The sequence below is a fragment of the Ischnura elegans genome, chromosome 3 (assembly GCF_921293095.1).
Source record: "Ischnura elegans chromosome 3, ioIscEleg1.1, whole genome shotgun sequence".
Lineage (NCBI taxonomy): Eukaryota > Metazoa > Arthropoda > Insecta > Odonata > Coenagrionidae > Ischnura > Ischnura elegans.
In genome coordinates, this window is record NC_060248.1 from 123,646,609 (window position 1) to 123,673,801 (window position 27,193).

General features: G+C 38.2%; 4 protein-coding genes and 1 long non-coding RNA gene across 6 annotated transcripts in view; 3 read left to right on the forward strand and 2 right to left on the reverse strand.

The window, feature by feature from the left end:
* Positions 1-1,964, reverse strand: part of LOC124156496 (anillin) — a 37,414-nt gene extending 35,450 nt beyond the window's left edge. The window contains exons 1-4 of the mRNA XM_046531068.1: positions 1,684-1,964; positions 1,352-1,490; positions 1,088-1,279; positions 120-466 (exon numbers count right to left, since the gene is read on the reverse strand). Coding sequence (XP_046387024.1) covers positions 120-466; positions 1,088-1,279; positions 1,352-1,490; positions 1,684-1,701 — 696 coding nt within the window. The 5' untranslated portion in view covers positions 1,702-1,964. The remainder of the gene's footprint in view (positions 1-119; positions 467-1,087; positions 1,280-1,351; positions 1,491-1,683) is intronic.
* Positions 1,965-2,221: 257 nt separating this feature from the next.
* Positions 2,222-8,187, forward strand: LOC124156498 (zinc finger MYND domain-containing protein 10). 2 transcript variants are annotated; one of them, XM_046531070.1, is made up of 11 exons: positions 2,222-2,532; positions 2,723-2,831; positions 2,906-3,019; positions 3,092-3,225; positions 3,328-3,471; positions 3,649-3,770; positions 3,928-4,085; positions 5,663-5,797; positions 6,432-6,544; positions 6,620-6,748; positions 8,024-8,187. In XM_046531070.1, exons 1-11 carry the CDS (start codon positions 2,435-2,437, stop codon positions 8,088-8,090), a joined length of 1,323 nt encoding a protein of 440 aa, XP_046387026.1. In that variant the 5' UTR covers positions 2,222-2,434; the 3' UTR covers positions 8,091-8,187. The 2 variants fall into 2 exon arrangements, with proteins under 2 accessions (XP_046387026.1, XP_046387027.1); XM_046531071.1 differs by having other exon boundaries at positions 3,331-3,471.
* On the reverse strand, positions 8,173-16,414 carry LOC124156501 (40S ribosomal protein S12). The gene is made up of 5 exons (XM_046531073.1): positions 16,293-16,414; positions 16,140-16,176; positions 15,195-15,326; positions 8,362-8,566; positions 8,173-8,277 (listed from the first exon to the last, which is right to left on the reverse strand). Exons 2-5 carry the CDS (start codon positions 16,160-16,162, stop codon positions 8,209-8,211), a joined length of 429 nt encoding a protein of 142 aa, XP_046387029.1. The 5' UTR covers positions 16,163-16,176; positions 16,293-16,414; the 3' UTR covers positions 8,173-8,208.
* Positions 9,511-12,809, forward strand: LOC124156502. Its single transcript, XR_006864339.1, has 2 exons — positions 9,511-10,154; positions 11,583-12,809. It is a non-coding gene; the product is annotated as an uncharacterized LOC124156502 (long non-coding RNA).
* A 538-nt stretch (positions 16,415-16,952) lies between the features above and the next one.
* LOC124156499 (nuclear inhibitor of protein phosphatase 1) lies at positions 16,953-25,454 on the forward strand. The gene is made up of 6 exons (XM_046531072.1): positions 16,953-17,231; positions 17,347-17,407; positions 17,518-17,671; positions 17,764-18,005; positions 21,429-21,650; positions 24,182-25,454. Exons 1-6 carry the CDS (start codon positions 17,203-17,205, stop codon positions 24,629-24,631), a joined length of 1,158 nt encoding a protein of 385 aa, XP_046387028.1. The 5' UTR covers positions 16,953-17,202; the 3' UTR covers positions 24,632-25,454.
* The last annotated feature ends 1,739 nt before the right edge of the window (positions 25,455-27,193 follow it).

A 27,193-nucleotide genomic window follows, 5' to 3' on the forward strand; every position in this document is an offset into this window, starting at 1 on the left:
GGGGTTTTCCAGAGTCAATGTGATCCGAGGATATTCATAGATATTAGGATAACAATTATTTAAGAAGAAAGGAAATTAGATCAAAAAACCATGCTAAATAGAACAAATTTCCCACTCACCAAACTGGCGATGACCTCACGATCCCACACTAGAGCTTTCTTCGGAGATTTTGCAGCTGAACGATCAATGCAAATTTGTTCCTCTTGATTTTGCACAGCTCTCTCATCAACGGCACCTTCACTAGAGTCACAGCCTTGTGAGGAGTTTGAAGGAGACACCGCTTCACTTGCTGCGACACTCTTGGGATGGCTCAAGTCATCCTCCCAGTGATTGATATGATTAGCAAGGGCTGCCAGCCTCTTAACTGTATGCAAAGGTGGCTTTTTCTTAGGCGAAACGTCATCGTCATAACCTTTCAATTCTGATCTATGTATTGGAGATGGCATTTCATCAGCATCATTTATTTCTGAAAATTTTAAATGATCAAATCCACATGAGAACCCAAGAATGCTTAAGCACAAGGAACCAGGATAGTGCTTAAATAACTACTGTGCTCATTTTGCATTAATGAAGAATTTTCGTCATTGTGTAACCATGAAACCTCTGCAGAAGGCCCGGTAGATATAAGAGAGTTAGGGTTCAATGTGACAAATTTTAATGTGATTGAAAGTACATAAGAGGAAGAGGAGTAGTAGGAAGGTTAATGGGTGGATTGAGCTTTATGACATTATTCCAGTATTTTCACTCACGATCTGTTATTTCTCCTGATTTCCAACCCATAAATATACTAACCTCTCATTCAACCTCTCTTTTAGTTTTTAAATTGATAATCAGTGCAAAAATTGATGAGGTTAAAATAACAACTGATAATAGGTTTGTTTTACACTAACCACAACCTTCACGACCACATAAAATGAAAGTTAGAGGATTGAAATGATTACACCTAGTACTGCACCTCTACAGAAACAGACGAACTTCTTCCACACTTTGAATTCCAGCTCTTCGGCATGAAATTTTCTCCATCGTAACAGGTTTCATTGGGAAACATTAAAGATGAAATGGTATTAACATTACAAGCTTCACTCACCTTCACCATTGGAATACAAAGCTCCCAAGCGCTTCAAGCGGGAGCGAGCACTGCTTCGAAAGGTTACTTCCTGCTTTTCTAAACCGGAGTTTTCTTTGTTTGTTGCCGAAAGTTGTTTTGAAGAAGGATTCAATGAGTTTTTCTTTAATTTTGGAGGGCTACTCTCATCATACTTCGGCAAATTTGTGTTATCTACAATACGAATACGAAATTAATGCCATGATTTAACAAATCAATTCATACAAAAACTTCATTAATACGCACCATCGGTTAATTTTCTCTCGACATCATCACGCTTTGACGGAAGACACGAAGTTTTCACGTTACTGGTAGTCGATTCACCAATGCCATTGAGCTGAACATTCAACTTTTGCCTTCTAGCTCTTGCCCTTTCGAGCATCCTCTGAATAAACAAGAACAAATATGTTACAATCCAGAACCAGTTAAAGAGGACCTTTCGGGTAAGACTTTTCAATACAAAATCAACATCTGAAGACATGGAAAAGAATTCTCGGAAAAGACTAATAATTGAAAATTAATGATCACATGACCGGACTCAAGCAAAAACACGCAAATTATAACAAAGACAGGCTCACCTCCGTGAATGGATCCATGCTTCAAACAGAAGATCAACAAAAAGAAGCCGTTTATGATACACCAATTCTTGACAGAACACGCATTTAAAAACTTATATTCGCAGGTAAGAAGTCTAATAAAATAAAGTTGGTATTATTTCCTCTCACACGATTCAGTAATTGAAAATATAAGCACTACAATTGCACCTAACCACATGAAGACAACATAATATCGTACAAACGTTATTTTAAACGATCACCTGCCACCGAACATGTATTTTGAATCTTTTTTGAAATAGGCAGTTAAAGTCAAGATCTGAACTGAATTGAGTATCACTATGGTATTTTTCATTTTTTGAGATATAAAAGTAAGTTTATTGCTTAAATAATTTAAAATATATTTTTTTTAATTAATTTGACGATATTTAATACTTTTACTAATTAAAGTATCAACTTGACTACAAAATAAATAAAATAAGTACCAACATTAAAATGTCATACTGACTAAAAAAAACCGTACGGTTGGTGGCACTGGGACCAATGAAAACTTTGTTACCATGGTAACGAGCCAGTCAACGCGATTTGAATGTAAATAAACGAGTGGTTAGTGATTTTCAACACAAATGAAAACGCATCAACCGAATCGATTAATTTTGTGACGGATTGATAAACCCAAATATCAGAGCATTCAACTGATTGCGTTCTACTTCTTTTATTAAGTTATTGGCAATTAGCCATCGGCATTGGTGCTCGACATAATATCAGCACAGGCATGGAGAGTAAAAATTCATTCGTAATACCCCCTGGAGAAATTGATATAGCCGTCCAAATGATTGAGCCGAGTGACCTTCAAGATTTGGGATCCAAAAGGTTGTTTAATTAAGCAGATTATTTCATAGATCGGATGAGGTAGCCCAGATTTCAAAGTCTGAAATTTGGAATATTAATATTAAATTTGTGCTAAAATGAAGTTCTTTTAACCCCGAAAAATTAATTCATTCATGACCACACACTAATATCATGTAACATATTTCAATTAATGAATAGAAATTGTTTCAAGGTGGCTACTCTTGCATGGTAATTTCCATAAAATCCATCAGCAAGCGGTTTTGGAAGCAAGTGATGTCACAGAAGAGATAGTGAAAGACAAACTAATTCTAAATAATAAGGTTGATATCTTTAACATTTTTTGCGCCTAATACAGGATTGAATGGTTTTCCATTGATCCAATAAAACATTTCAGATTCCTGTGATTGTCCATGAAGCAATCTGTACATCCATTTGGCGGAAATATGTTCTACAGGAGCTTCTGAAAAAGCATCCTGAGCCGAGGAATACATTTTTACTTCTTTCTATTGTGGGTATTCATAATTACGCATGGAACTAAAATGCATCATGACACCAATGAAAGTTAATGTTAATATTCCAGCTGTACCACGAGTCAACTGCTGTGGCCCTGCTGGAAACTATTCTCTTTCATGAAGAAAGCTGTGAATCATTAGGAGATAGTGTTATAGATTTAATTGATTACTGCATTGAAGCTGCAACATACTCCATATCTGGGTAAACCTACATTATTTTAAGTTATTTCTTCATATGCATATCAACGTCACAATGATAGGCCTTACATTTATTTTTTCCATTTCCTGACCTCAATTCTCAAAGCAGAGATGAAGTTGATGCAAAGACAGCTGGGGAAGCTATGAAAACTGGAGCTGATTTCCTGAATTTAGAGGAAAAACGCCTTAAATTTGACAATGGTATCCGAAGTATTTCAATATTACGCTGTCTAGCTGAGTATATGAACAGGTACCGAATGTAAGGCTGAATCTGTAGTCAGTCACTCAAGTTAACAACAGGCTAGATGTACTTTCATTTTAATGGAGGAAAGCCTTCTAAATCTGCAATATATATATATGGTTTCAAAATGTTTTTGCTTCCATATTTGAACAAAATATAATTAATTATAACCTAAAATAATTTCAGTTTAATGCCCACAGCTGCTAGAAGGATGTATGAAAATGACGTACCAATACTTTTTGTGGAGCTAATTGATAACCCACCTTGGTTAAAAAAAGATGGCAATGGGAAAAAGAGAATTTATAAAGGTGAGCATCCTAGCATGGAAAATTAGTATTAAAAAAAAATATGCCATACAAACATCAAAATGTGAGACTGCATAAAAGAAAAGCAATCGTTGAACAAATTTACAGCATTGGGAAGGGTAAACTCATTAAATTTACATGTGAAGCATTATCTTAACAGATGGTAAATGGCATATACAAGAGGAGCTGAGAGGAAGTGGAGACCAGCTCATGACACTGGACGGTCAGGTGTGGATTGGACTGCTGTTTCTCCTATTGGGTGCCAACTGCCAAAACCATTACGAAATCACAGAATCAAGGAAACAGAGCTTAATGAGGGTAAGTTCCTTCAGAGGACCATCCCTGCCAGACCAGTTTCTTTCCTGACATACCTTCTACTACTCTACTTTAGATATTATCCAATAAGATACATCTTTTTAATAGAGTAGACTCTTTTCAGCAATGACCCATATCTCAATTATTATGCCCCAGTATTTTCTAGCATGCGTAACAGGTAAATTTTGACAACACTTTGGTAGGATTTTGGAGGCATGTGACACTCACTCGCACTGAATGCATTACCCACGTTAAGGTTTAGCATCAACGGCATACCCAGGATCATAACTGGGGGGGGGAAACCAAGTTGTGACATTAGTTTATGAGAGTATTTCCTTGAAAAAAAGTCTTATTTTAGTCACATATATCTTATACTAATACACATCACTTTTCATGGGTTTAAAGAAAATTTTGTTGAATACTTTCGCTTCGATTCAGTATTTTGCTTAGACTTAAAACCCATTAGATACTAGCATGAATAGCACCATTGATAGCTACGTGGTTATTATCCATTAGGAATTGAGTTCAGAGTATGTACCCTCACAAAATCCATTATAAATCAAGGCCAAGGGGCAACCGAAAGTGAAGTGGACCTTCAATTACTGTCCTAATGAAGGCAGATGCCCAAACAGTCAAATGAATAAGATAATAATTTCAAGACAATGGTAGTAATTACTTTGGTTTGTGTCACGCCTTCCATGACCCCATGTAATCGAAAAACTAACTCCAATTTGAGGTGGTGGGATAGGAGAGGGTGAAAAGAGGAAATTAGGGGAATGTTGGAGTGACAACCTTTGAGGCTTGCAAACAGGATTAAAACCTGATTTCTTCTTGCCTGGATCCAATGAGGTCACACTTTGGACCACCCCAATTAAGTGACCAACTAAGCCTGCTTATCGAGTGCCCATCTTCCTAGCCAAGCAGTCTCTCACCCTCAACTCCTCTAGAAAGCTGGGCAGGGATGGTGATGGGCATAGGCAGATAGGCACGTGCCCCCCCAGACCCTTAAAAAATATGCAAGATAGGTATTTAACATGGTCCCATTATCATTACGTTTATTTTGTATTACGAGGTATCCTTCTGCCCCCTACAGAACAAAATTCTGGATTTGGCCTTGCTTGTGACCCCCCAGATGGAAGTCTTGGATCCACCCCTGGTGATGGGTAAAGGCATACTTATGGATTTTGTTTGCCCTCGAATCTTGGGCCATCACCATACCACCTTCACATGAGTGACCACTCCTCTCAACAATTTGCAGTGGAATTGTGAGGGGATCGCAAAGTGGGCATGTAGTAGTTACCTGGGTCTCAGATATACACCCTGAGGCAATCATTCCAGTTGAATCACTTTAGTAATACAAGAATGCACTGCTGTAAAGACAGCATTGCAAGTTCAGGTTCCTTCTCCTCTTGCAGGAATGTCACTGAGACCCGAGCAACTCAGCATCTGATGTGCTGCAGGTCTCTTAGACTGTCTGGGGATGTGATTAACTCTACAAGCTTTCCCTTAATAATATAGTTACATATGTGTTATGCACAGTACTAAAGTAATCAAGCTTTGACTGTATTTAACATTTTTAGGTGCAGAAACACCTCACTGAAGATGTGATGGATCAGTTGGCTCCCCTAGTGGACCTCAAACGGTGGCTTGACCACCTCTCCATATCATCCCCTCCAGTCACTTCAAAACCAGTGCTACTTGAGGTGGTGCCAGAGGTCTGCTTTAATTTATATCTGTGACTGCATTCCCTACTCTTTTAATGGAAAAGATTTCATACTTATTTCATGCCACCATTATCAACCTGCAGGAAAATCAGTATCCTATCTCAATGTAATTCCAGTCCAGATTCACTATTATAGAGAGAGTAAATTAAGTACCATCTGCTTTCTTGCAAGTCTGAAATACTGGCAGTTAGCCTCCGAAGTTGAGATGAATTCTAGGACCTTGGTTAGTTGCCAGTTTGCAAGGTGAGGGGCAATGGAAAAAAGGTATACATATTCTAAGTGTCTCTCTCATAGGCATGCAACATGTTTTGTGTTGCCACCAATTGGTGACCAGTGAAAATTTCTATACCAGGAAGCAAGCTGCCAGAATTGCTTACCTCTTTCACGATGAAAATAGGAGATGTGATTAGTGTAAATATTTCTAGTCGTGAATTTGTGCTGAGAATTACACACAGTCAAATAGGAAACGGAATTTCTAGCACACCCTTAATGGGGGCACTATCTTCTTCAGAATACTTTTCTTTCCTATATTTTGTGTAAACCAACAAACATATGAAACATATATTTGAATGAAACACATAACTCACTCAGTAACATGGAACTGAAATACTACTTTCAATTGCAGATAAGAGAGAAAATTTTTAGGCTATACTCCAGAAAGTGGAAAAAAATAGTTAAAGCACAAGAAGCCACTTTACTTAACCCAGTGGGAGATGATATGCAAGACATAGCAAAAAGGTAACCTGCAAATTTAAACCGAAAATTCACCTTACAATGCACTCAAAAGCACTAACAACTTCTTTTGTCTTCAAGCCTGAGTGGAGCATATGACATGAGCAACTTGGCAACACTAATGCAGAAAGATATTTACTGTGCCAATGGCTGTGGCTCCAAGGGCTGCAGGAGATGTTCCCGCTGCAAGCAGGAGTGGTATTGTGGAAGGTGAAACTATCAGTAGTGCAGCTTATTTCAACAACATAAATTTAGAAAAACCCCAACACTATGCACAAAGAGAAAATTCATCACTTCCTACGTGGGTTATCATGTAGCAAATATACAAAAGAATGGTTTCTTTGATGTATGGTAATGGCATGTATGTTAGGTAACCTTCGGAAATTTTTCTTTTGCCCCTTAACTCATCACCACCCAGCAGAATCATAAGGCATTATAATAACACCTTTGCCCTACAACAAACAAATGTGTACAAGAACTTATATGACCACTACCATTGCACAGGTGGTATTTTGACAAAATACAAAGGTTCTACGAAATTAAGTGACATTTGACTTCTGACACCACCTATTTAATTGAATGAAAATACCCCTTAAATGAATTTGGCAACTTAAAAGATTTAAAGGCAATTGGTAAACATACACCCATTCCTCTCTATATTCAGGAAGACCATAATTGAAACCCACATAATTCCCTACTGTTCACATAAACACGAGCATCCTTGAGATAAATATTGCTACTTGATGGCAAAATGCACTTAAAAAAATAAGACAACTGATAATTGACAAAACCTTATTTTAGTCTCATTTATTTCAAGTTCGACATCATGAAGAGTTACAAACTTCAATTTAGATTCACCCCATTTTATCAAGTCCATCCCCTCAAATGGGATATCATATGTGCATAATACACACCTACTTCAGCATAACTTCCCAAGATGACTAGGTGGAGTACAGTCATTGCCTGCCACACAAGAGGACATGGGTTCCAGACCCACCCAGTTAAGTTGCCCTTACCCAGGGCATGGATGAATTGTTAATTAACTGTGTTGAAAGTCCCACTGTGAAAGGCCAATAGGGCTAATGTTTTGTGTGATACAGCAATAAATTAAATTGACATCCCATTGATTGAGTTGACATCCCATCTTACCTCACAAATGCAAACTTAGCTGTAACATCTCAACAGCAAAAATAAATGTATCATGAGCTGAGGAAAAACCTGCAATACATATGTCCATCCAATTTCATTTTAAGCATCACTCTTGTCAGAGGCAACTAAACAGAACATGACATAACACAAGCAAATATTATATGCTACCTATGCAAGACTGTACATAATGAAAGCTACTGGATAATGATCATGATTTCCCACAAACGCGAACCAATGAGCATCAATTCAAAACCCAAAGACCTTTTTCCAATTTATGTGACACAACCACTTAACCTTCATTGGATGGCAATAATTACTTTCAACTTCTCTTTTCAGGGAATGCCAAGTTCAGCACTGGCCTAAGCATAAGATATCATGTGACCTACAAATGGAGACTAACTAACACGTTGAAAAAACTAACACAAGGATAAATCATCAAGAAACAAAGACTGTGACAACTTTGGTCAATAAATAAAACACCAAGGTCAATTTAAAAATTATATTGGTCTTTTTAATTACAGTTACGTATCCCTAGACTGCCCAAGATATTTCATTAGGACATCACTAGCCGGTGTTTCATCGCCCCAGTCCTAGAATAAGAAGACACATTTTATTACAACATTGAAAACACACATAAAATAAATATCTTTGAGATTATCATCATTTCCACACACCTTAACAACAACACACGAACAACCAACAACCTTCCTCGCTTTGCCAGTGTTGTCGATCTTACACAAACCAGCCCACTCGCCCAGTTTCTTGTTGTCATCTACTTTGATAAGTGGTATTTGGTGCTCATTGCACAAAGCTTGGACAAGTTTCTTGTACATTGGCTCATCACAATTTTCCGCCAATATGCAGAGGAGGGCTTGTCTCCTGCAAGGAAAAACATCTTCTGATAAAAAGATGATCAAATAACATGCAATTCAACTGAGCAACCCAAAACATTTAAAGACCACTCAGATGGCTTTTCACAGCACATTCTTGTTTGGGTGACGTCTCAGCAGAGGGAACCTGCCAGATCATCGAATCATCATTGTGACCATCCATAGGGAACCACTCCATGGTAAATTTTTCTATTTCCATTATTCAAGTTAGTATAACAAATTTGACAGCACAAAACTACAATAACTAACGAATAATCAAAATAAACAGGCAACAAAGACTAAACAATGGAATGACATGTAGACTGCAGAGGAGAGAGACCTCAGGGTAAAAAAATGTGTAATCTTGAAGACTTGTCCAAGGGTAAGAAAGCAAATGGATTGATTGCAATTGCACGTGAAACCAAGGCAATGGTGTGGGTACACTTTTCTCAGGATTCCCACTGGGTTAATATTTTAATAACGGCCAACGTTTCAAGTGCAGAGACGGTACTTGAAACGTTGGCCATTATAAAACATTAACCCGGTGGGAATCCCGAGAAAAGTTTACCCACATTATTCGCTGGGAAAGCATAAAATCATGTTTCACAAGGCAATGGTGTTGTTGAGGGATACTCCCAATATCTATTTATCTTTATGACTGGTCCTTTGTGTGAGCTTGGAATGTTGTGAGTGGTGTTGAGGAAGGTGTAACCAGCGACACTGGGGATAGATGATGAGGAAAGATATGGGCATAGCCACATTTTCTCCGTATTTGTCAGTGATTAGAAACAAAAGATTGTGTTAACCCTTTTCCTGCCACCAGGCCGAAATATCAGCCCTCGCTGGTTGAGCAAAAACTGCCAGGGACAGATTTATTGGCACCAATTATTTCACTTTTTTTTTGTGATTGTGGCCTTTTCAACGGCTGTAATTTCTGTAAAACCCCATAATCTATCTATGGTTATAAGATGTAATTGTATCTTAAGAATTGGGAAAAAATCTAGACGTATTAAATAAAATTAAGTAGATGAAAAATTTTTAAATCTGAAATGGGCTGGCAGAAAAGGGTTCAGCCTCTTCCCAACGCTTTCACTTCCTACTCAGACTCCTTATTTTGAGCACATCAACAGCCGACGGTGAGCATCGGTTGAGTGTGAGGCGGGTGACTCAGAAATAGACATTGGAAAACATCAGATTTTAGCAGACTTTAAAGGAAAGAGTAACTCTTTGTAATTTTTCAAATTTATTTTATTTACAGACTGGTTCCAGCACTTTATGCCACATCCGAAGGTCCTAACTATTACAATGTCATGAGTACCTTATACACTTGTACTACAAGAAAGGTAGTGGATGTGGTGTGAGCTCAAATTTTGAGAAAATTAAAAAGTGTGAGTCCCACAAAATGCAGGAAAACATTGGGCAATATTGCCTTTGCCTGACTTCAAAGCAATAAGCTTACATTTCCCTAATCCAGCCTAGGCACCCCAGAAGGATGACGAAGACATTGATCAACTTTCCACAGAAAGTCTTGAATTTCACAATGAATTGTGCTCAAAACGAGGAAGAAGAAATAATAGAAGGGATTACAAAAGAAAAAGGTATGTGAAGGTATGATGGTGAGGTGACGTCAAGTTGAATTTGTTTAATTGATAAAAGTGGGTAAAAGCTTGGAAAAGGATAGAGTCAGGGAAAGATCACCACAGCACAACAAGCAAAAGTAGGCAACTCCACAAACTTGCTCACAAAGCATACATCCCAGAGGTCTGTAAGCGACTGAATATCTCAGAGGCTAGGCTCCATCTATTGCATGTTGGTTGGTTTTCAGAAAGTCTGGTACCCTCCAGCCTCACCCCAAAATCTTGGCCTGGCCACACACTGCAGTATCTGTTAACTACAGTGCAACCTTTATATAACGACACCCCACGGTACACTAATAAACACTCGCTATAGCGAATTGTCGCTTTACCGGAGATGGAGCAAATAATAGCCAATATACCTGTAGCGAACAGATATACAGGAACAGGAGTGGTGCGGCAACAGATAAACATCTATCCGATAAACGTAAGCATAAATCCAGACGAAAGGCGACGTTTTTTTGCATCACTAAATTTCCTTACTCAAATAACGACTAACTATTCAAACAATTTATTAGCGCCGCACTGAATAAAAATCGTGCAAAGCATTGCTTCGTCAATCATTATAATTATCGAACGACAGTTTACCACATAAATTTGAGACTGAGCACTCCATTAACTTCATTTCTAACAGATCGCTAGCAATTACAGAGGTTAAGGAGTCTTGATGAAAGTCTTCCGGCGGTGAAACCCTCGCTATGGCGAGAGCCAACACCGAAAGGGTCTCGTAAAAACGAATTTTTTAACACGCTTATTATAGGGTCAATTGACGGTGCATCGGCTATCTCTCGTTATAGCGGGGGTGTCGCTATAGCCCGTACTCGCTTTAACGAGGTTCCACTGTATTAAATCCACATCCAGTTCATAGGTTGCTTTCATTCAGCAAGAGCCCTTGCCATCGTAAAGCACTGACTGTAGACATTTTTGAGCAAATATATGATCTAGGAGATGCTTCCACCAAGATATTTCTTAAGGATGGCAGAGACTACATGAGTCTTATGATTGGGAGGGTGAGATGAAATATACTAAGACCATGAACCTATTATAATTTACCTCATGAATTGAATTTCATTAAAAAAAGATAGTTTATATCTAGTGATATTTTGTTCCTTTACTCATAATATTTTCTTGTATGTCTCAAAAAAACAATACTCATATACTATTGGAATGCCATTGTCATTGCCATTGGAGAGCCATTATCAACAATTCCCCCCTTTTAAAATGCAAACGTAGATGCAAAATGGAAAACATGAAATAACAAGTGAAACTTTAAAACTTTTTAGTTAGATTTAAGTGACAGCAGGATCTAAGAATACAGACTTTTCTGCCTTCAAGACTGAAATTTTTCCATGAAAAAGATCTCATTAAGACCACTCAGATGGCTTTTCACAGCACAGCCTTTTTGGGTGACATCTCAGCAGAGGGAACCTGCCAGATCATCGAATCATCATTGCGATCTTGCACATGAGACCATACATCGAAAGATGTAAAGGCATTAATAGTCCAAGAAAATGCAACATGCTGACAGAAGACAGAAGAAAATGCTCTTCCTTAAGGCAATTATTAATCTGTAAGTGACATTGAGGGTCACAGCCTGTTCTACCTCAAACTATACAAGAAGATGAGTCTTTTAAGCTATTAAGGGGAGGTTTAGAATATAGCATCATTGATATTAATCATTACATTATATATCATGCCGTCAATTGTAGAGTTACTAAAGGGAAATAAAGTCACTATGCATATTCCACAGTTGATTATTTATCAACACAGCATCAAAGCTCAAAGTCAAGTAGTTATCATAAACAATTAATATTCAGTAGGGAATGCACAATGTGAAGCAAGAAACCTTTAATAGCATTAGAGCAACTAGAAATTAATGGAAATCTAAAAAAAAACAATTACCTTCACAATCTCACTCCTGTAGATATGCAGGAATGATAGGTGAACTGAAAATACTTTACTGAACTGTTACCTGAGGACAATCCTCACATGCAAACCCTGGTTCATAAGAATTATATTTTGAATAAGTTATTTCACATAAAAAAACTTACTAAATACACTGCCCCTATCAGGAACATTATTTTAAGTCGACTTTTTCTGGAGAGATTTTGCGGAGCAGCATGACAAATGAAGATAAAATCTTGCTGACCACAGCTCTGCAACATGCATTTCGATTAGCCTGCAATGACGATTACAAGCCAATCGAAACACGTGTTGTAGAGCTGTGAAATAAATTTAAGATGACAGTCCAATACCTTTGCTTAACAGGTGTTACAAATTACTTTTAAAAATAGAAACAACATAGGTGAATATAGGTTGTTTCTGGATCCAGGAAAGGGAATTCACAGCTAATAGTTAGAAATTGAGGAAATAAGAGTGTTGCATAAAATTTTTAACAATAAGCACCTGTTGATGCCACAAGTTTGAAGCTGAATAAATTTTTTCTATAAATAAGTCAAATCATAATGAAGTCTGAGGACACAAGAGCTTCAGCCATTTCACTCTAATTTCCATCACAAATAACTTGTTTTTCATGGCCTGTGTTGCAGTTAAGAGAATACAGTTAACTTTAAAGGTGAGCCATCCTGACCATAAAGATTTACCACAGTTTCGATGTAACTGACCATGCAACAAAATAAATATAATTACTGCTTAGGCAAACAATAAATAAAAATACTCAGAGCCACTTTCTCTGCTGGTTCATATTCCATCAACTGGTGAAAAGGCAAAGTACACACTTGACATGTGTTAATTTTGAGCTGAATATTGACGTAAGTGATATCTATTGAAAATAAAAATTTATCATTACCTCGAAAATGCAGAGAACTAGATTTCTCATCTATATGTTCTGGTTAGGGGAAATATGACACACATGTTCATAATTTCTAACCACGTGAAATATTAAGATAACACCACTGAAACAGAATTACTGAAACTCTAAGAAAAGAGCAAAATTGAAGGCAACCTAAAGCTATAATTATGACTACATTCAACTTATACGGCAAAGGGCGTCTGAATAGTATGTCTGAATAGTATGATTTCTCCTCTCCTCAATGGTTTGTCCATTTGCCTCCGGAAACGAGCTCAGAATCTCAGGCAATAAATACTATGCCATGAAAATAACATAAACAACATGCCCTCTATTGACACAACCAACCCAACCCTGCAACAAACAGACAGGATAATTGATAATAATGCTGTTTCAACTAATTTCCATGCCACCATTGACCACATAATAAACTTACCTAAGGAAGACAAATGACGAACATTGATGATTCAACACAAGTTCACAAGTCAAAGATTGTAATTGCCCTGTACTCATCACTATCTTGAACATACCACTTTAATTAATTATAAGGCTATATGGTTCTACTTAATCTCGATATGAGAGTATTTGTAACTACAACTAACGTACACCATAACGTATGAATTAACGACATGACCTGCTGGACGACACTAATTGTTTACTAACCTTGAGCCGTTGCCCTAACAATACGACCAAAAATTATCAATGTCTTTTCTTAGTTAGGTCCCATTATGCAACCAGAGTGGAAAATTGCTGCTGCACCATCATCTATGTCATTTCAGAGAACTTGAAGACAGAATCGCCCCCCACCACTTATGTAGGTTCAACTGAGAAAAGCATGTAGGGACGGATATACAGAGTTGACTAAGAATGCGGGTCCTAATTCCAAACAGAAAGATGCAACTCTTTCCCAAATCAGATGCAAAATAAGCTCATGATCACACATCAAAAGTCGGGAGTAGAGGATAATTTCAAAATGGCATATTTGAAATTATCCTCTACTCAGCCAATGGCAAAAAGTGGAACTTAACTGCACGTCTATCATTTCCTAATTCATCTTAGAGGAGGAAATGAATGTGAAATACATATAGGCAGAACTTGATGGTGATGATAATAAGCGACATGACCAACATAACCTTAGCAACGATAAAGAATGTGACATAACAATGAACCTGAACAAAATTTCCTAACACTGGGTGCTTTCCAATCGTGTATCTTCGCTGATCTGTTTTAAACTGTTTAGCTCAGGGCGTTCCAATCGCAGGTGTGACATCATCTGCGCTTAACAGATAGGAACACATCCTGCACCATTGTTCGTCTGCGCTAGCGTGTTTCAATCTGTCGCAATGAGAGCTAATTTGCGCAAGGTGATTGGAAAGCACCCACTGACAACATATAAAAGTAAATTTTGTTAATTTCAAATATTATTCCACATACACAATGACACAATAGACCAAAAAATGTCTCATGTATTTTTTGTATCGAAACCACCTATATCTATAAAGCATAACTATACAAAGGAATACAAGTTTTCGAGGAAGTTATTGAGATCAGTGTATCTGAAAGTGCACAAGGTGCCCAATTGATTACTTCTCACTATTCCATCCATTCCATAACAAATCGAAACAACCTAAAAGAGGAGCCACACTTAAAATTTAACTCACAATTGATCCCTTATATGAACTATTAAATAAGATCAAAGACAACGATACTTCTCCTCAATTACCTAATCATTAAATCTTTTATATTGAGATCAATGTTCCACACTTTACTGAGTCCGGTTGTTCCCATGGCCCAAATAAAATATACAAAAAGCAATCCTGTCAAGACCACTCAGATGGCTTTTCACAGCACAGCCTTGTTTGGGTGACATCTCAGCAGAGGGAACCTGCCAGATCATCGAATCATCATTGTGGTCCTGAACATGGACGCAGGGATCACAAGATTAGAGCAGATAGCATGAAAGATTTTAATAAACGGTAGGAAGAAAGGACGAAAATGCAAAGGTAATGACGAATCTATAGGACGGTATTAAATGCAGCACAATTCACAAGAAAAGGAAATTGTCAGGGGAATTCACTCTTTAAACGTGGAAGATACGTCAGGCCAACAGACGTTTAGGGGATAGCATAACAAGGTAAGGTTCACCGGCATCAAAAATAAGAAGATAGTTAAATAAATATACTGGGTATACTTACTTGTCGAGCGCCTTTGCAGCCTCATGTAAACCATGCGCTAAACTTCCATGACACAATGCAGACTTAAGGACTTGTTGCAGGGCAGTATTTACATCCATAGACCCATCGGCGGCAGCCGAAGGGACGTCATCTCTGAAAATACGACGGACTTATTAGATGCCCGCTAAGGGACTTCGACTATGAGTTCAATGCAGAAAATGTGATCACTTCAGAATGCATTTCACAGCATGATTTTTTTGGGTGACTTCTCAGCAGAGGGAACCTGCATAAGTATTATATCATCACCATGATCACTTCCTGATTGATTCTCCTTCCCACAAGTGGTACGAGTGATAAACGATGCAGAAAAACTCAAATGTGGATAAAAATCAGAACACTAACTAATACTTAAAGAGAACATTCATCCCAACTGATGTGTTAACAGTTCTAGTTAACAATGTTCACTCTCACTGGACCCTATGCTTTGCAAATAGGGGAAGCCGTATCAATAGTTAATTATGATGAAATCGATTAGTGGCTCAAACACAACAGTACTGGTCAAATAAATTACAATAAAAATATTGATTGATGCGAACTTATTTCCGGCGGCAATCGCTACAGTTGCGAGTTGCATTTTGAGGCGAATTCCCCGTAAAATGGCAAAGCAGTCCACCCTTTAATCGAGATTCGACGGCAATAAACGCCAATGTTTATTCATCCTCAACTGGAATTTCAGCCACATCAAGAACTTGGGCACGTAAGTTAAAAAACCAGCCATCACTTCTCGTGTAACACGTTAGTATGTAAATAAACAATTCCAGAATAACCGCAAACCATTAACAAAAGAAAAGATGCAAGCAACTCGAAAACACCGAAAAATTAACGTACGCGTCAACAACGAGTTTTTAGTTTCACTTCCCTCACGACAAGTTGTAAATGAATCCACATGGTGACTACCGTACTTACGTTTCTCCATCGGATCCAGACATTATTATCAGCGACACTGAAAATAAATTTTATATATAAGAATAACTGTGTGGCTTGTAGAGATGTACAAAGTTAAACGATAAAATGATTCTAGAAGCAAACGATTGAAGAGAATTTCGACCGATTACTCACAGATTTACAGAGACGAAAGGACCATATCCCGGTCTCGACGCGTAAGGAACCGGACGTGACGAACCGCAGCGGAAGTTGTTGTTGTTGACTCCGTTTAAATAGCAGAGGGCATCACAATCGCAGAAATTACATTTTCAACGCAACATTTTCAAAAAGAAAGTGCGTACTTATGTACAATTAGAATACACAAGGGAAAATAGGAAGAAAGTTGACGAGGAAAAAATAAATAAAATTACGGTAATGAGACACTCATATAATAACATGTATCGGAGAGGTGTTGCGTAGCGGACACAAAGACGCGAACAGGAGCTAATTTTCTTCTGGACGCTCTCTGGCTCCTCACCGATTAGTAAATATTGTCAAAGTGCTGAGATATTTAAATTTTTGGCATAGAGCCGATGAATTGGGGAGAAATCGTTCCGTGAGATCAATTAAAAACGGCCATCGGCTGAGCGTAAACATTTGATGACTGACAGAATGCGCTCAGCTAAATGTCTCAACAACACTAATTTACTTTTTAATATAAAATATTGTATATTGGATAGTAAAAATAAAAATGATACGAACATGATACCTTGATCACTACCGAATGATACAACACATGTTGGTAAAATATTCGAATCGTTCGAATGTTGCCGCCCTCCCTCGATCCCAAGATTCAAAATATAAAAACAAATGCTACGAAGCAAAACAAAATTCCCTGCAGTGAAGTAATTCGCAAGTATTTCATACTGGACGCATATTGTTAATTATTTTGAATTATTATGAAAGCAGTGCTAGAAATCGAAAGTTAAACCACATAATTTAGAGCTAAAGCCAATTTCTTTGTCACGTTGATTGATCTTAGAGGAAAAATAATTGAAGATGTGAAGGCGACAATGTTTTTGTAGCGAGTTGATATTTTGAAAGTATGGCGAACCATTATGATATACCCAGTTGGTTAGTTTGATGCCGATTTCTTGAAACTTACACTTTTGTAAAGTGCCCTCTGCTTGGTAAATTTCCAATGTGCTTGCGGTTCATTTACGCCTTGCATTATACAATTTTGTTACAGGGCTGGAAAGCCTCCTGTTGGATTGCATTTGGATGTACTGAAAGCGGGGAAACTAATTCAGGTATGGAGAAAAATAGGTTGAATGAATGGCTTAACGTTTACATCGAGGAATTATGTCAAATAGCTTAAGAGAGAATGGGTTTTATGTACTTTTTTATACATGTTTTCCAGAAATTGATGATCGATGAGAAGAAATGTTACTTATTTGGTCGAAATGCCCAGTTAAATGATTTCTGTATTGATCATGCGTCCTGCTCTCGCGTTCATTCGGCATTGGTTTACCACAAGCATTTGCACAGGGCCTTTCTCGTTGATTTGGCCAGCAGTAAGTTTTTGTTTACATGTTGTACAAAGCATGCTGCAATTACCGTATTAAATGTAATTATTGTATCTTCATGCATCTCTTTTGACGTTCAGGACATGGAACATTTATTGGTAGTCTTCAGCTCGAAGCTCACAAACCTACTCAGCTTCCAGTGGATAGTACATTTCATTTCGGAATGTCCACCCGCCGCTATGTTCTCAGGGAACGCCCACAAGCTGCCCCAGGATCTCGTCCTATAATTATGGAAGAGTTGGAACGTGAAGATTACACTTCAGAAGCCAATGAAGCGGAAGGGGGGCTCTTGGGTCTTCCGGAAACAGAAACAGAGTTGGATGTGAGTGTGTTACCAACTTTTGTAATCTTTTGTGCGCTTACTATTTTTATCCTGAAAAAGAAATGTTTTTTTTTATAAAAAATGAATAATGTGTTAAACCTGTCAGTGGTGCAGCGAGGGGGGGTTTTAGGGGATAAAAAACCCCTCCCCCAGAGCTCAAACAATTTTTTAATTTTAATCTATTTTATTTAATTGTATTGCTTATAGAAAAGTGTAAGGATTGATAAAATACCTCTCAGAAGGCTGTAAAACTCACCATTTTGAACCATTTATCTGAAATATTTTCTGGAGGAGGGCTCCCGCACCTCCTGCTTACCCTGGCAGGTATGCCATACCACCAGACCCTCCAGTATTAGTTGCACCTGAAACCCCCGCTAGCCTTAATTCCTAGCTGTGCCCCTGAAACCTGTTACATTCCAGGATCCTAAATTTCAACATAAGAGGATCTCTCCCCTAGTGCACCCTTCCCCTTACTTACCAGAGTTGTATAATGTTTGTTAGGTACAGCATGGAGAAATGTGGGAGTTAGCAAAAAGAGCTAAATTCATTTGGGAAAATACATGAGATGATATCTGAATAATTTTCTTGTTTTCCTTGGAGGGATGTTTTTCTGAATTGAGTAGGTCTTTTAGTACCGCATGGAATTGCATTGCATTGTATCTCTCTGCATTATAGGAAATATTGGGGTTTGTGGTCGAAGAAAGTACATAAACTACCCACATATGAAGCACAGTTTTACAGTGTGTTATTTGTCATCATTCGAAAGAGAGGTAGAGTTTTACTTTGCAAATTCGGCAGCCCGGCATGAAATTAGATGATATGTAGATAAGTGTGGTCACTTACATTCAATTTGAGTCTTCACATGATATTTGCAACAAGATGAGAACTGTTTGAAAAAAAGAGAAGTAACTGTCTACAGAATGAATTTTAATGGCAATTTAAAATAGCAGGAGTCCAGGGATAAGAATGTTAATGATAAATTTTATATCATAGTCACAGCTTCAGTGGCATATTCTCCTTTGGGTGTTTTGGAGTTTGTGTGTGTTTGATCCACCCAGGCATGGGCCAATCATAAGTTTCCACTGCTCAGTTAGACCTTACCTTGGCAGAATAAAACCAGACACGGAAACCACTTTGTTACTTTCACCTGAAGATGCCAGCAGCAATGCTGGTTGAATTGTTGCAACCATTGAGCAACTAATACATTGGCATTGTATGTTCAATGCCAAATATGCCAACCATATTTCAGAAAATTCTTTAAATCTTTTACATCCGTCAACCTAGCTTTTCACTTTCATTTCCCTCCGCTTCATTTTCGTTTCCCTCAGTTGTCTCACAGTATGAAATATTGTTTCTTTCCAGATTTTCAAAATTTATTCAGCTAGTGTTGCTGTTTTTTTTTATTTTAGTTCTGTCGAAAATTTTGCCAATAATCTTACCGATATAACCTTGCTCTTGTGTAGAAATCCTTGTGAGGTTTGTTTTGCAGTGTTCCTCTTGCCTGAAAAGTGGGTTTTATTAAAAGTTAATGTCTTTTTATTGTTACACCAAGTTTCTTGTCAAAAATGGTCAAATCAATTATTCTTGTTCATAACACAAAGTATTGTTTGCAGAATTCCTAACGAGTGGGGAGATACACTTTCATTTTCGTGGAGTAGAAGCACTTACAGTTATTCATATCTTGTGGGTTGAGAAATTGTGTAACTATGATAAATTTGTTTCATCAGTGGGAAACTATAGGGGGGCTGAGGGGATAGTTCCCCCCAAAGCCTCAGAGAAATAAGAATTATATTTAATACTTTTTTCTAGTTTTGACATATAATAACTGCATCTATTTTAAGATAAATTTTAACTGTCAAAATGATGTAAATTGTGTATTCAGGCATGCTATTGTTCTAAAATTTCGCGGAACATCCGTTGCCTGGGGGGAGGTCTCAACCCCAGGCCCCTTCATCCCCCCAAAGCATATTCCTAGTTACGCCACTGTGTTTCTTCATCATCATCAGTCAACAATCCTAAGATTTGTTTGATACAGCTCTCCATTGCGTTCTCCTGTCTGCTAGCCTTTTCATAGTGAAGTACTATTTCTTCTCTTTTACATCCTTAATAACTTGTCCTATGTAATTCATTTGGGGCCGTCCCTTACCATTCTTTCCTTCCACCTATCCCTCTATGATCGTTTTCATCAGGCCATCATGCCTCATCATCTACCATGCCAAAATTTGTTTAAATCCCATAAATTACCAAATTGTAGCCAATTACTAGCAATTTGTTGAGGAGAGAGCATTGAGGAGTAAGGAGCTTAAGGGATTTCCTAAATTTCTGAGAGAAGCATCATTCACATAGTTAGTCAATGCCCAAAGGCTATGCATAGCTTGGTGTGAATAATTTCAGCCAAACCCATTTCCAGCTGTGGGATTTTGGGAAAAGAAGCAACTTCCATCACCAAATGTTTTGCACTCAGGTGCCAGAGAATTTCAGTTTGATAGTTTTTTTTTAGTGTGAGGCACTTTGTTGGACTTGTGATGTACCAGGAAAAGTTGCTTCTCTTCATAATGAGTAAATGAAAAAAGGAGAAAACTCATGCCTTGTTTCAGCTGGAGTGAATAAATGTATGTAATTCAAAATTGCATAGTGAGATCTTAAAAATGGAAAGTGCGGTTAAATCTAATAATTAAGGTGTCTAACGGTACTAAAATCACTTTCAAAAATGAAATTAGTTTAAACAATAATTGTTTCCTTAAATAACATGCTTAATAATGTGCTAGCATTAAAGGCATTTGAAACTTTGTGAAATGAAATTGGAGGTGATCTGTGACCGGTATTGCGGATAATATTGAAGTTAAAGTCACTAGTTCTGTCTTACCTGTGTGACTCAAACCATAAAAACTCAGTCAATTAGGGAAATTTTGATGTATACACATAAATGCAATGATCTTTATTCATGATCTCAATGAATGCGTTGATGGAAGGCAACATACATATTACATGTAGGACTTTTTTAAATGCAATTTTTTAAAATTATGTGGTTGACTTTCTCTGCTAATTAGAACATCAAGTGATTTTGCATAAAAATTTTATTTAAAAATCCTATCACATCACTTCGTGCATTTCCCTGACCCATCGACATTTTCATGACATCAGACTCTTTTTGTTGCATTAATCACTTGTAGAAAATCAATTAGTTATTTTCTTTACAATTTTGTTTACTATACTTTCATTTCCGGGGTAAAATGATGACCCTGGAAATGACTGTGGAGCAGTTGAACCAGAGTTTTTATTAAAGTTTTATGTTACTAAAGGGAGTAATCATTCAAAATTTTTTGCCTTACTCGGAATTATGTGTGAAACTGTCAATTATAAATGTATGTTTAGTGCTTGTCAAGTTTTTGCAGCCATCTTATTGATCACATTTTCTTTCAGAACCTGACTGAGTTCAACACTGCCCACAACCGTCGTATTTCGATGCTTGGGATTTCGGTAGATACTGATGAGATCCGACCTCCAGCTGCTGCCCTAAAGAGAAAGAAGAGGAAAAAAGGAGTTTCGTTCAATGAGGATGAGGAAATTATCAACCCAGAGGATGTTGATCCTTCTGTTGGAAGGTTTAGAAACCTTGTTCAAAGCACTGTTATTCCTACCAAGGTAAAGCATAGAGATTATTTATATTGCTGGTGGCATGAGTGAATGCTAGCTTCTCAAACCTTTCTCATATCAAGGAAGTGGCGTACATATACATCCTCATTTCGGAGGAGGCATTATACAATGTCATTCTCAAAGAACCTTTGAGAATGATACGTACAATGTCAAAAACTGAGTCAGATCATTAAAAAATTAGGGGAACATGCACTATAAGTGTATCTGTGATTATATTTCCTGTTACACAGTTCCGCCAAATATTGCCATCCACCCTTAAATTGGTTACTCCAACTTGTTTTAAACGGCATTCACATAATTAGTTGAATTACTAACTGGAAGGAAAGTCATCTAATCAGCGGGATAACCTTATTCTGAAATGATCCTGGTTCGGAGTGTTTTAAATTATTGGCTTCCACTCTACTAGCCTATGTCTCAAAAAAGTAAAGTCCAATGTGTATCCTAAAAGTTATCCCCCCCTCATCACATCTGTCAATTTTATACACTCTTATTGTACACATTACCCATATTTTGGTCCCTCCAGCTGCGTAATAATCAAGGTTCTACTACTGTCTGTCAAAATGGGGATGATAATCATGGATGTGCGATATGATGGTTCCTCTTTTTCTTGAAAAACCATGTAGATTATTTCCATATTATTTTTAACTTTAGTGATTCATCTAACAGATCTGTTAGAGTCAGGAGATGATTCAGTGTTCTTAAGTTCAAAGCAACATCATATCAGTTATCCTATCACCATTTGTGTGTGAGGGTGTGCAATGATATTCCCTTATGATGATTTGTTTCGAGGTTAATTCTGCGTTGACTCATTTTTATGAAAAAAGGAATTAACCTGGAAACCAATCAACAATTAATCACCGCAGAAGCCTCCATAATAATAATACTCCTTTATGTATGTTTGTTGAATGCTGGAAACTCACCTCATATTACAAATTTTTGCAAACCTGGACGTTTATTCCTGTTATTTCTCTGCTAGGTAATGCTAATTCATAATTATGCGAATAAATGCCCTGGTTGATATGATATCAATATGATCGATTGATTGCTCAGTTTTTTTTAATGTTCATTTGTGTCCTCTGTATTTACTGATTTAATAATGTTTCAACATGGTAAAATGTAACTTTTTCCATGCTGCTGGGCAGGGGCGCAGCTAGAAATTAAGGCTAGGGGGGGTTTCAGGCGCAACTAATACTGGGGTGCCTGGGGGTGTGGTATACCCTCCAGGGTAAGCGGAAGGTGCGGGGGCCCTCCGCCAGAAAAAAATGTAAGATAAATGGTTCAAAATGTAGAGTTTCATGGCCTTATGAGGGATATTTTGTTAATACTCACACTATTCTATAAGCAATATTAATATAATACGTAATATTAATAAAACACTTGGGAAGCACTGATAGGGCCAGGGTTAAGGTTTACGTCTCCTGAGAGAATCACTAGCAGCAGCACCACGACTGCGCTCCAACAGTATGGCATCGAGACAACAGGAGAATGGCCGAGGGATCGCCGAGGCTTGGGTGGATGGGCGTCCAAGTTACGGAGGTCACAGGGAGAGAAACCACTCGTGGTGAAAGTTTAAAAGGAAAAACTCCTGTAGCCAAGCATCGCTATTGGTAATGAATCCAAGAAAGGCTGTGATCGGTTGGCGCACACAACTGTAGATACACGCACCACAATATCTAGGAATAGTGCAAAACTCAAAGCACAAATACAAAAAAACGCAGGAGCTGAAGCATAGCATGATCTCTCACTGGTGGCCATCTAGGCTATCCTGTGGCATATAATATACTTTTTTCTCTCACCCCCTTGTTCCCTTCATTCTACCAGCTGTCGGCTTGCACTGAGAGTGGCTTATGGAAATTAAAGAAAACTACTGACAAAGATGGATTGCTCAGTGCAAAAAATGTGTGAGGGTGCTGGTGGCAGTGGATTAAATATCATGCTTGCCAATCTGAATGTCGTGGGTTTAAGTCGTGTGTGGGACCATCCAGGGCATCATTGTTTGTGATTGTCCATTGTTGTTTGCTAAAAAATCCCATTCGTAATTGGCCTCAGTGTACTGTTTTTGGTGTATGGTGAAGATAAATACCTTACCTATTAATCCTCAGAAGGTTTTTCCCTCACCAATAATTCCTAGCCATCTCCTTCATGAATATGGTGGTGAAGATACATATAATAAATAAATAAACTATGTTTGATCAAATTATTTTCAAAGAGCAGTGTATTGAAATGTATAATCTGCATCAAATATAGGAAAAATGACTGCTGGAAGATACAATTCCAGAATGGAAATTTCAGTGGATTTGAAAATTCACAATAGAGTCATTCACTTTTATGTGGGGCACGAGGAAAGGGAATGTTGTGATTGTTCCCTCGCTTACGCCTCCGTTGTTCCCTTGTACATTCTAACTCTATTTGCCATTGTAATGTATGGAAGTTGCTGGTTGCAAAGTGTACGGAGGCACTTGTACAAGTGCAGATTGGGACACCGACTACATATTGTATTTTCTCTTGGTCCTGTGCAGAGGCTGAGAGCAGATGGCGGGATAGCTGCCGTTGGTTTGGGCATAGACGTGTCGCGGCAGCTTCAGCTCATGCCCACCACCTCCCACTTGTACCACGACCTCCCTCCCGAGCGCCACCTCACCTCCCCCCAGTCCTCTTCTGCCTCGGCCCCCCCATCCGCACCCTCTCCCACCACGCCCACCACACTCCTCTTCTCGTCTGCCCTCGCCTCCAAGCTGGGCCTGGCCCTGCCCAACCCTGCTCCCGACGTGGACGTGGTGCCAGAGGAGCCCATGGAGATATCCTCGCCCATGATGCCGGGCCCTTCCGCCCCTGGCCCCCGCTTGCCCCCCATGGCCCCGGAGAGCGCTCCTGGAGCTGGACCAGCGGCCGCACAGGAGCCGAGGAAGAAGAAGTATGCCAAGGAAGCCTGGCCAGGGAAGAAACTCATGCCGAGTCTTCTTGTTTGAAATGTTTTGTGCTGGACATGTTAGGACTTTTCCAGGAGGCATACTCTGGAATTTTTGTCTGGCTTTTGGCAGTCTTCAGAAGTGTATGAAGTGCATGGTGCCAGAGCACCCAAATTATCAGAGGCAGCGTATACCTCTGGGAGTGTGTGTATGAATAACAAACACCCATCACCCATAAATTCCTCATATCCCTCAAAATTAAAGTGTGACCTGTTTTCTTAAGACTTTTTAAAGGACATCAAAAGAGAGAGATGGATTTTAATTAATTATATTTTACAGCTGATAAGTTATGCTTGAGTTGTTGCTCATTCATAATCAATATTTTCTCAGTGGAATTGCTAATAGTTTTGAACATTCAATCCTCTCAGCAGAATGTTAATTTTCAAATATTGATTTATTTCCACTTCATGAAGCCCTATCTTCCCTTGAATGTGGTAAAGATTCAGTCTTAAGGTCACTCATTCTTGTTTTGAATTTTGTTTGCATGTTTACTGCTTTTAGTAAAATGTTCATTAATATCGTTGACCATTTTTACCTCATCTGGAGTTAAAACAATTGTATCTTTCCGCATCACAAACACCATGCTGTTTGCTATGACTATAATTTACATAGAATTCCTATTGCTAATTTTGTTAATTGCATTGGCTTGTGATAAGCGATACATTTTGCTTTCTTTTATTCCTCTCAGTGCACCGAAAGAAACTAGATGTTATAAAAAGGTAACACTAGCAATAATGATGTGCAAATTGTCTTTATTAATGAGTTTACTGAATTAACTCTGTACATTTTGTTAATGGAGACAATATACTAGTGAAATATTTTATCTGAAGATTATGAATTCTTGGAAAGTCCTCAGTCTTTTTTAAAGCTGAAATCAATTTAATTTTCAATATTTTTTTTATGTTCCAGTAGTTCCTTTGAGTTCAAGAAATTGGGGTCCACAATGTAAGGAAATATGCTAAACTTCATTGTGGGACTCAAATGGGAAATTACATCTCAGATCAATAAAATCAATGGCAGCCAGTGAGGTTTATATCTACCATATTGATGTGTAATTCATAGAATTGCTTCTAGCCTTTTATGCATTTCACTCTTTCATTGGCTTATGCATTGGTCTGTGTACAATTTTTTTAACATATGCTTTTAAATGTCATATACTCCATGAAAATTTAAATTCCTCGGTACACTTGCTAATTCTAATTAGGTTCAGCCTTCACAAGTTAGTGAGGTGGTTATGTTACAGGTATGTACTTAATTATCCTTGTAAAACCAGTTTATCACCATCTCCTAAATTCCAATTATGTACGCTATTGCCCGATAAGCAGTGGTGGCTGGTGGTTATATATCCAGGGTGTGCATTAGAGAAGCTATATGATGATGAAAAAGGGCATGAAGTTCAAATGAATGCTGCTAAATGGCACTGAATGCATTGACGGACTAGGATCCTGAGTGCAGGTAGTGTAGGCGGCAGCTACACCACTACACTACCTGCGAGCTACTCACCAAATATCCGTGTGTGCACTCGCGTTGTGTTTAGTCTGCTCCCAACACCCATTTGAACATGGCATATGCCCCCCCGCTTACCTCCTCCTGCCCGAGCGCCCTCAAGCGATCGATTTAACCGAAGATGCGGCCGGTGCAATTCCACGTGATCGCATCTTTGTAGAGCAGTGAATTCGCCAAGGAGATAGCTGTAGCGTTTGGAGCTTCATATTTCATCCATATGTAGACGGGAGTTTTATCTATCTCGTGGTAAAGGAATAGTTTTCTTTTTTAATTCATTATGTTTGGGTGTGCACTTGCTAACATGCACCAGCCACCACTGCTGAAAAGTAAGCATGAGCACTAAATGAGGCCATACAGCCTGATTGGAATGTCGGATGGATTGCTGAACATATGGGAGTTTTAGTCCACATGCAGATATTTTAACTAGGCATTACTGGCCAATCAGTAACAGGTAAAATTTCATATTTAGTTATTACAACATTTTTGGTGACCTAGCTAATCCCTTTCAATGTCACAGCACTCACAGTGAACTCACGTAAACATGCCGAAATTGATGAAATCAATAAATAATGTGGGAACCTTTTATCTTTAAATAGATATATATGTATTCTTCTTCCATTAACAGATTCTTTATATCAATAGAATCAACCAACTCATTTTAATGGCTCATAACGATACCTCCAATGCATAAATGCTCATCTATCACCCACCGAATCGAATCCGCTCATCTAGTTAGCCCTTATAGTACTAGATGAGCGGATTTGATTTGGTGGGCGATCGTTGAGCATTTATGCATTGGAGGTATCGATCGACAAACCTGTATAAATAGCAACAGTAGCCATACTTATGTTTACAAATGTTTGATTTGCCAATCAGTGGTCTTTCTAAGAGGGTTCTAAGTGTGGTGGTGTGGCCTAGTTGTGCATGTGTTTGGGAAGTGAAACTATGGCTTGCCGGATGGCACCTACAGTTGGGCTATAATGCAGCAAGCTGTGGCTAGCCGTAGCCATAACTGCCACAGGTAAACCACATTTCGGCCACAATGTGGCCATAATT

Excerpts from the sequence above, each read along its gene's own strand:
- LOC124156498 (XM_046531070.1), top strand. The coding sequence starts at position 2,435 with ATGGAGAGTAAAAATTCATTCGTAATACCCCCTGGAGAAATTGATATA. Across the intron at positions 2,533-2,722 it reads CAAGATTTGGGATCCAAAAG|GTGGCTACTCTTGCATGGTA; the intron begins GTTGTTTAATTA and ends AATTGTTTCAAG. Across the intron at positions 5,798-6,431 it reads TACTTGAGGTGGTGCCAGAG|ATAAGAGAGAAAATTTTTAG; the intron begins GTCTGCTTTAAT and ends TTTCAATTGCAG.
- LOC124156501 (XM_046531073.1), bottom strand. The coding sequence starts at position 16,162 with ATGTCTGGATCCGATGGAGAAAC. Across the intron at positions 15,327-16,139 it reads TCTGGATCCGATGGAGAAAC|AGATGACGTCCCTTCGGCTG; the intron begins GTAAGTACGGTA and ends TCGTATTTTCAG. Across the intron at positions 8,278-8,361 it reads GTTCGTGTGTTGTTGTTAAG|GACTGGGGCGATGAAACACC; the intron begins GTGTGTGGAAAT and ends TTCTTATTCTAG.
- LOC124156499 (XM_046531072.1), top strand. The coding sequence starts at position 17,203 with ATGGCGAACCATTATGATATACCCAGTTG. Across the intron at positions 17,232-17,346 it reads CATTATGATATACCCAGTTG|GGCTGGAAAGCCTCCTGTTG; the intron begins GTTAGTTTGATG and ends ATTTTGTTACAG. Across the intron at positions 17,408-17,517 it reads AAGCGGGGAAACTAATTCAG|AAATTGATGATCGATGAGAA; the intron begins GTATGGAGAAAA and ends CATGTTTTCCAG.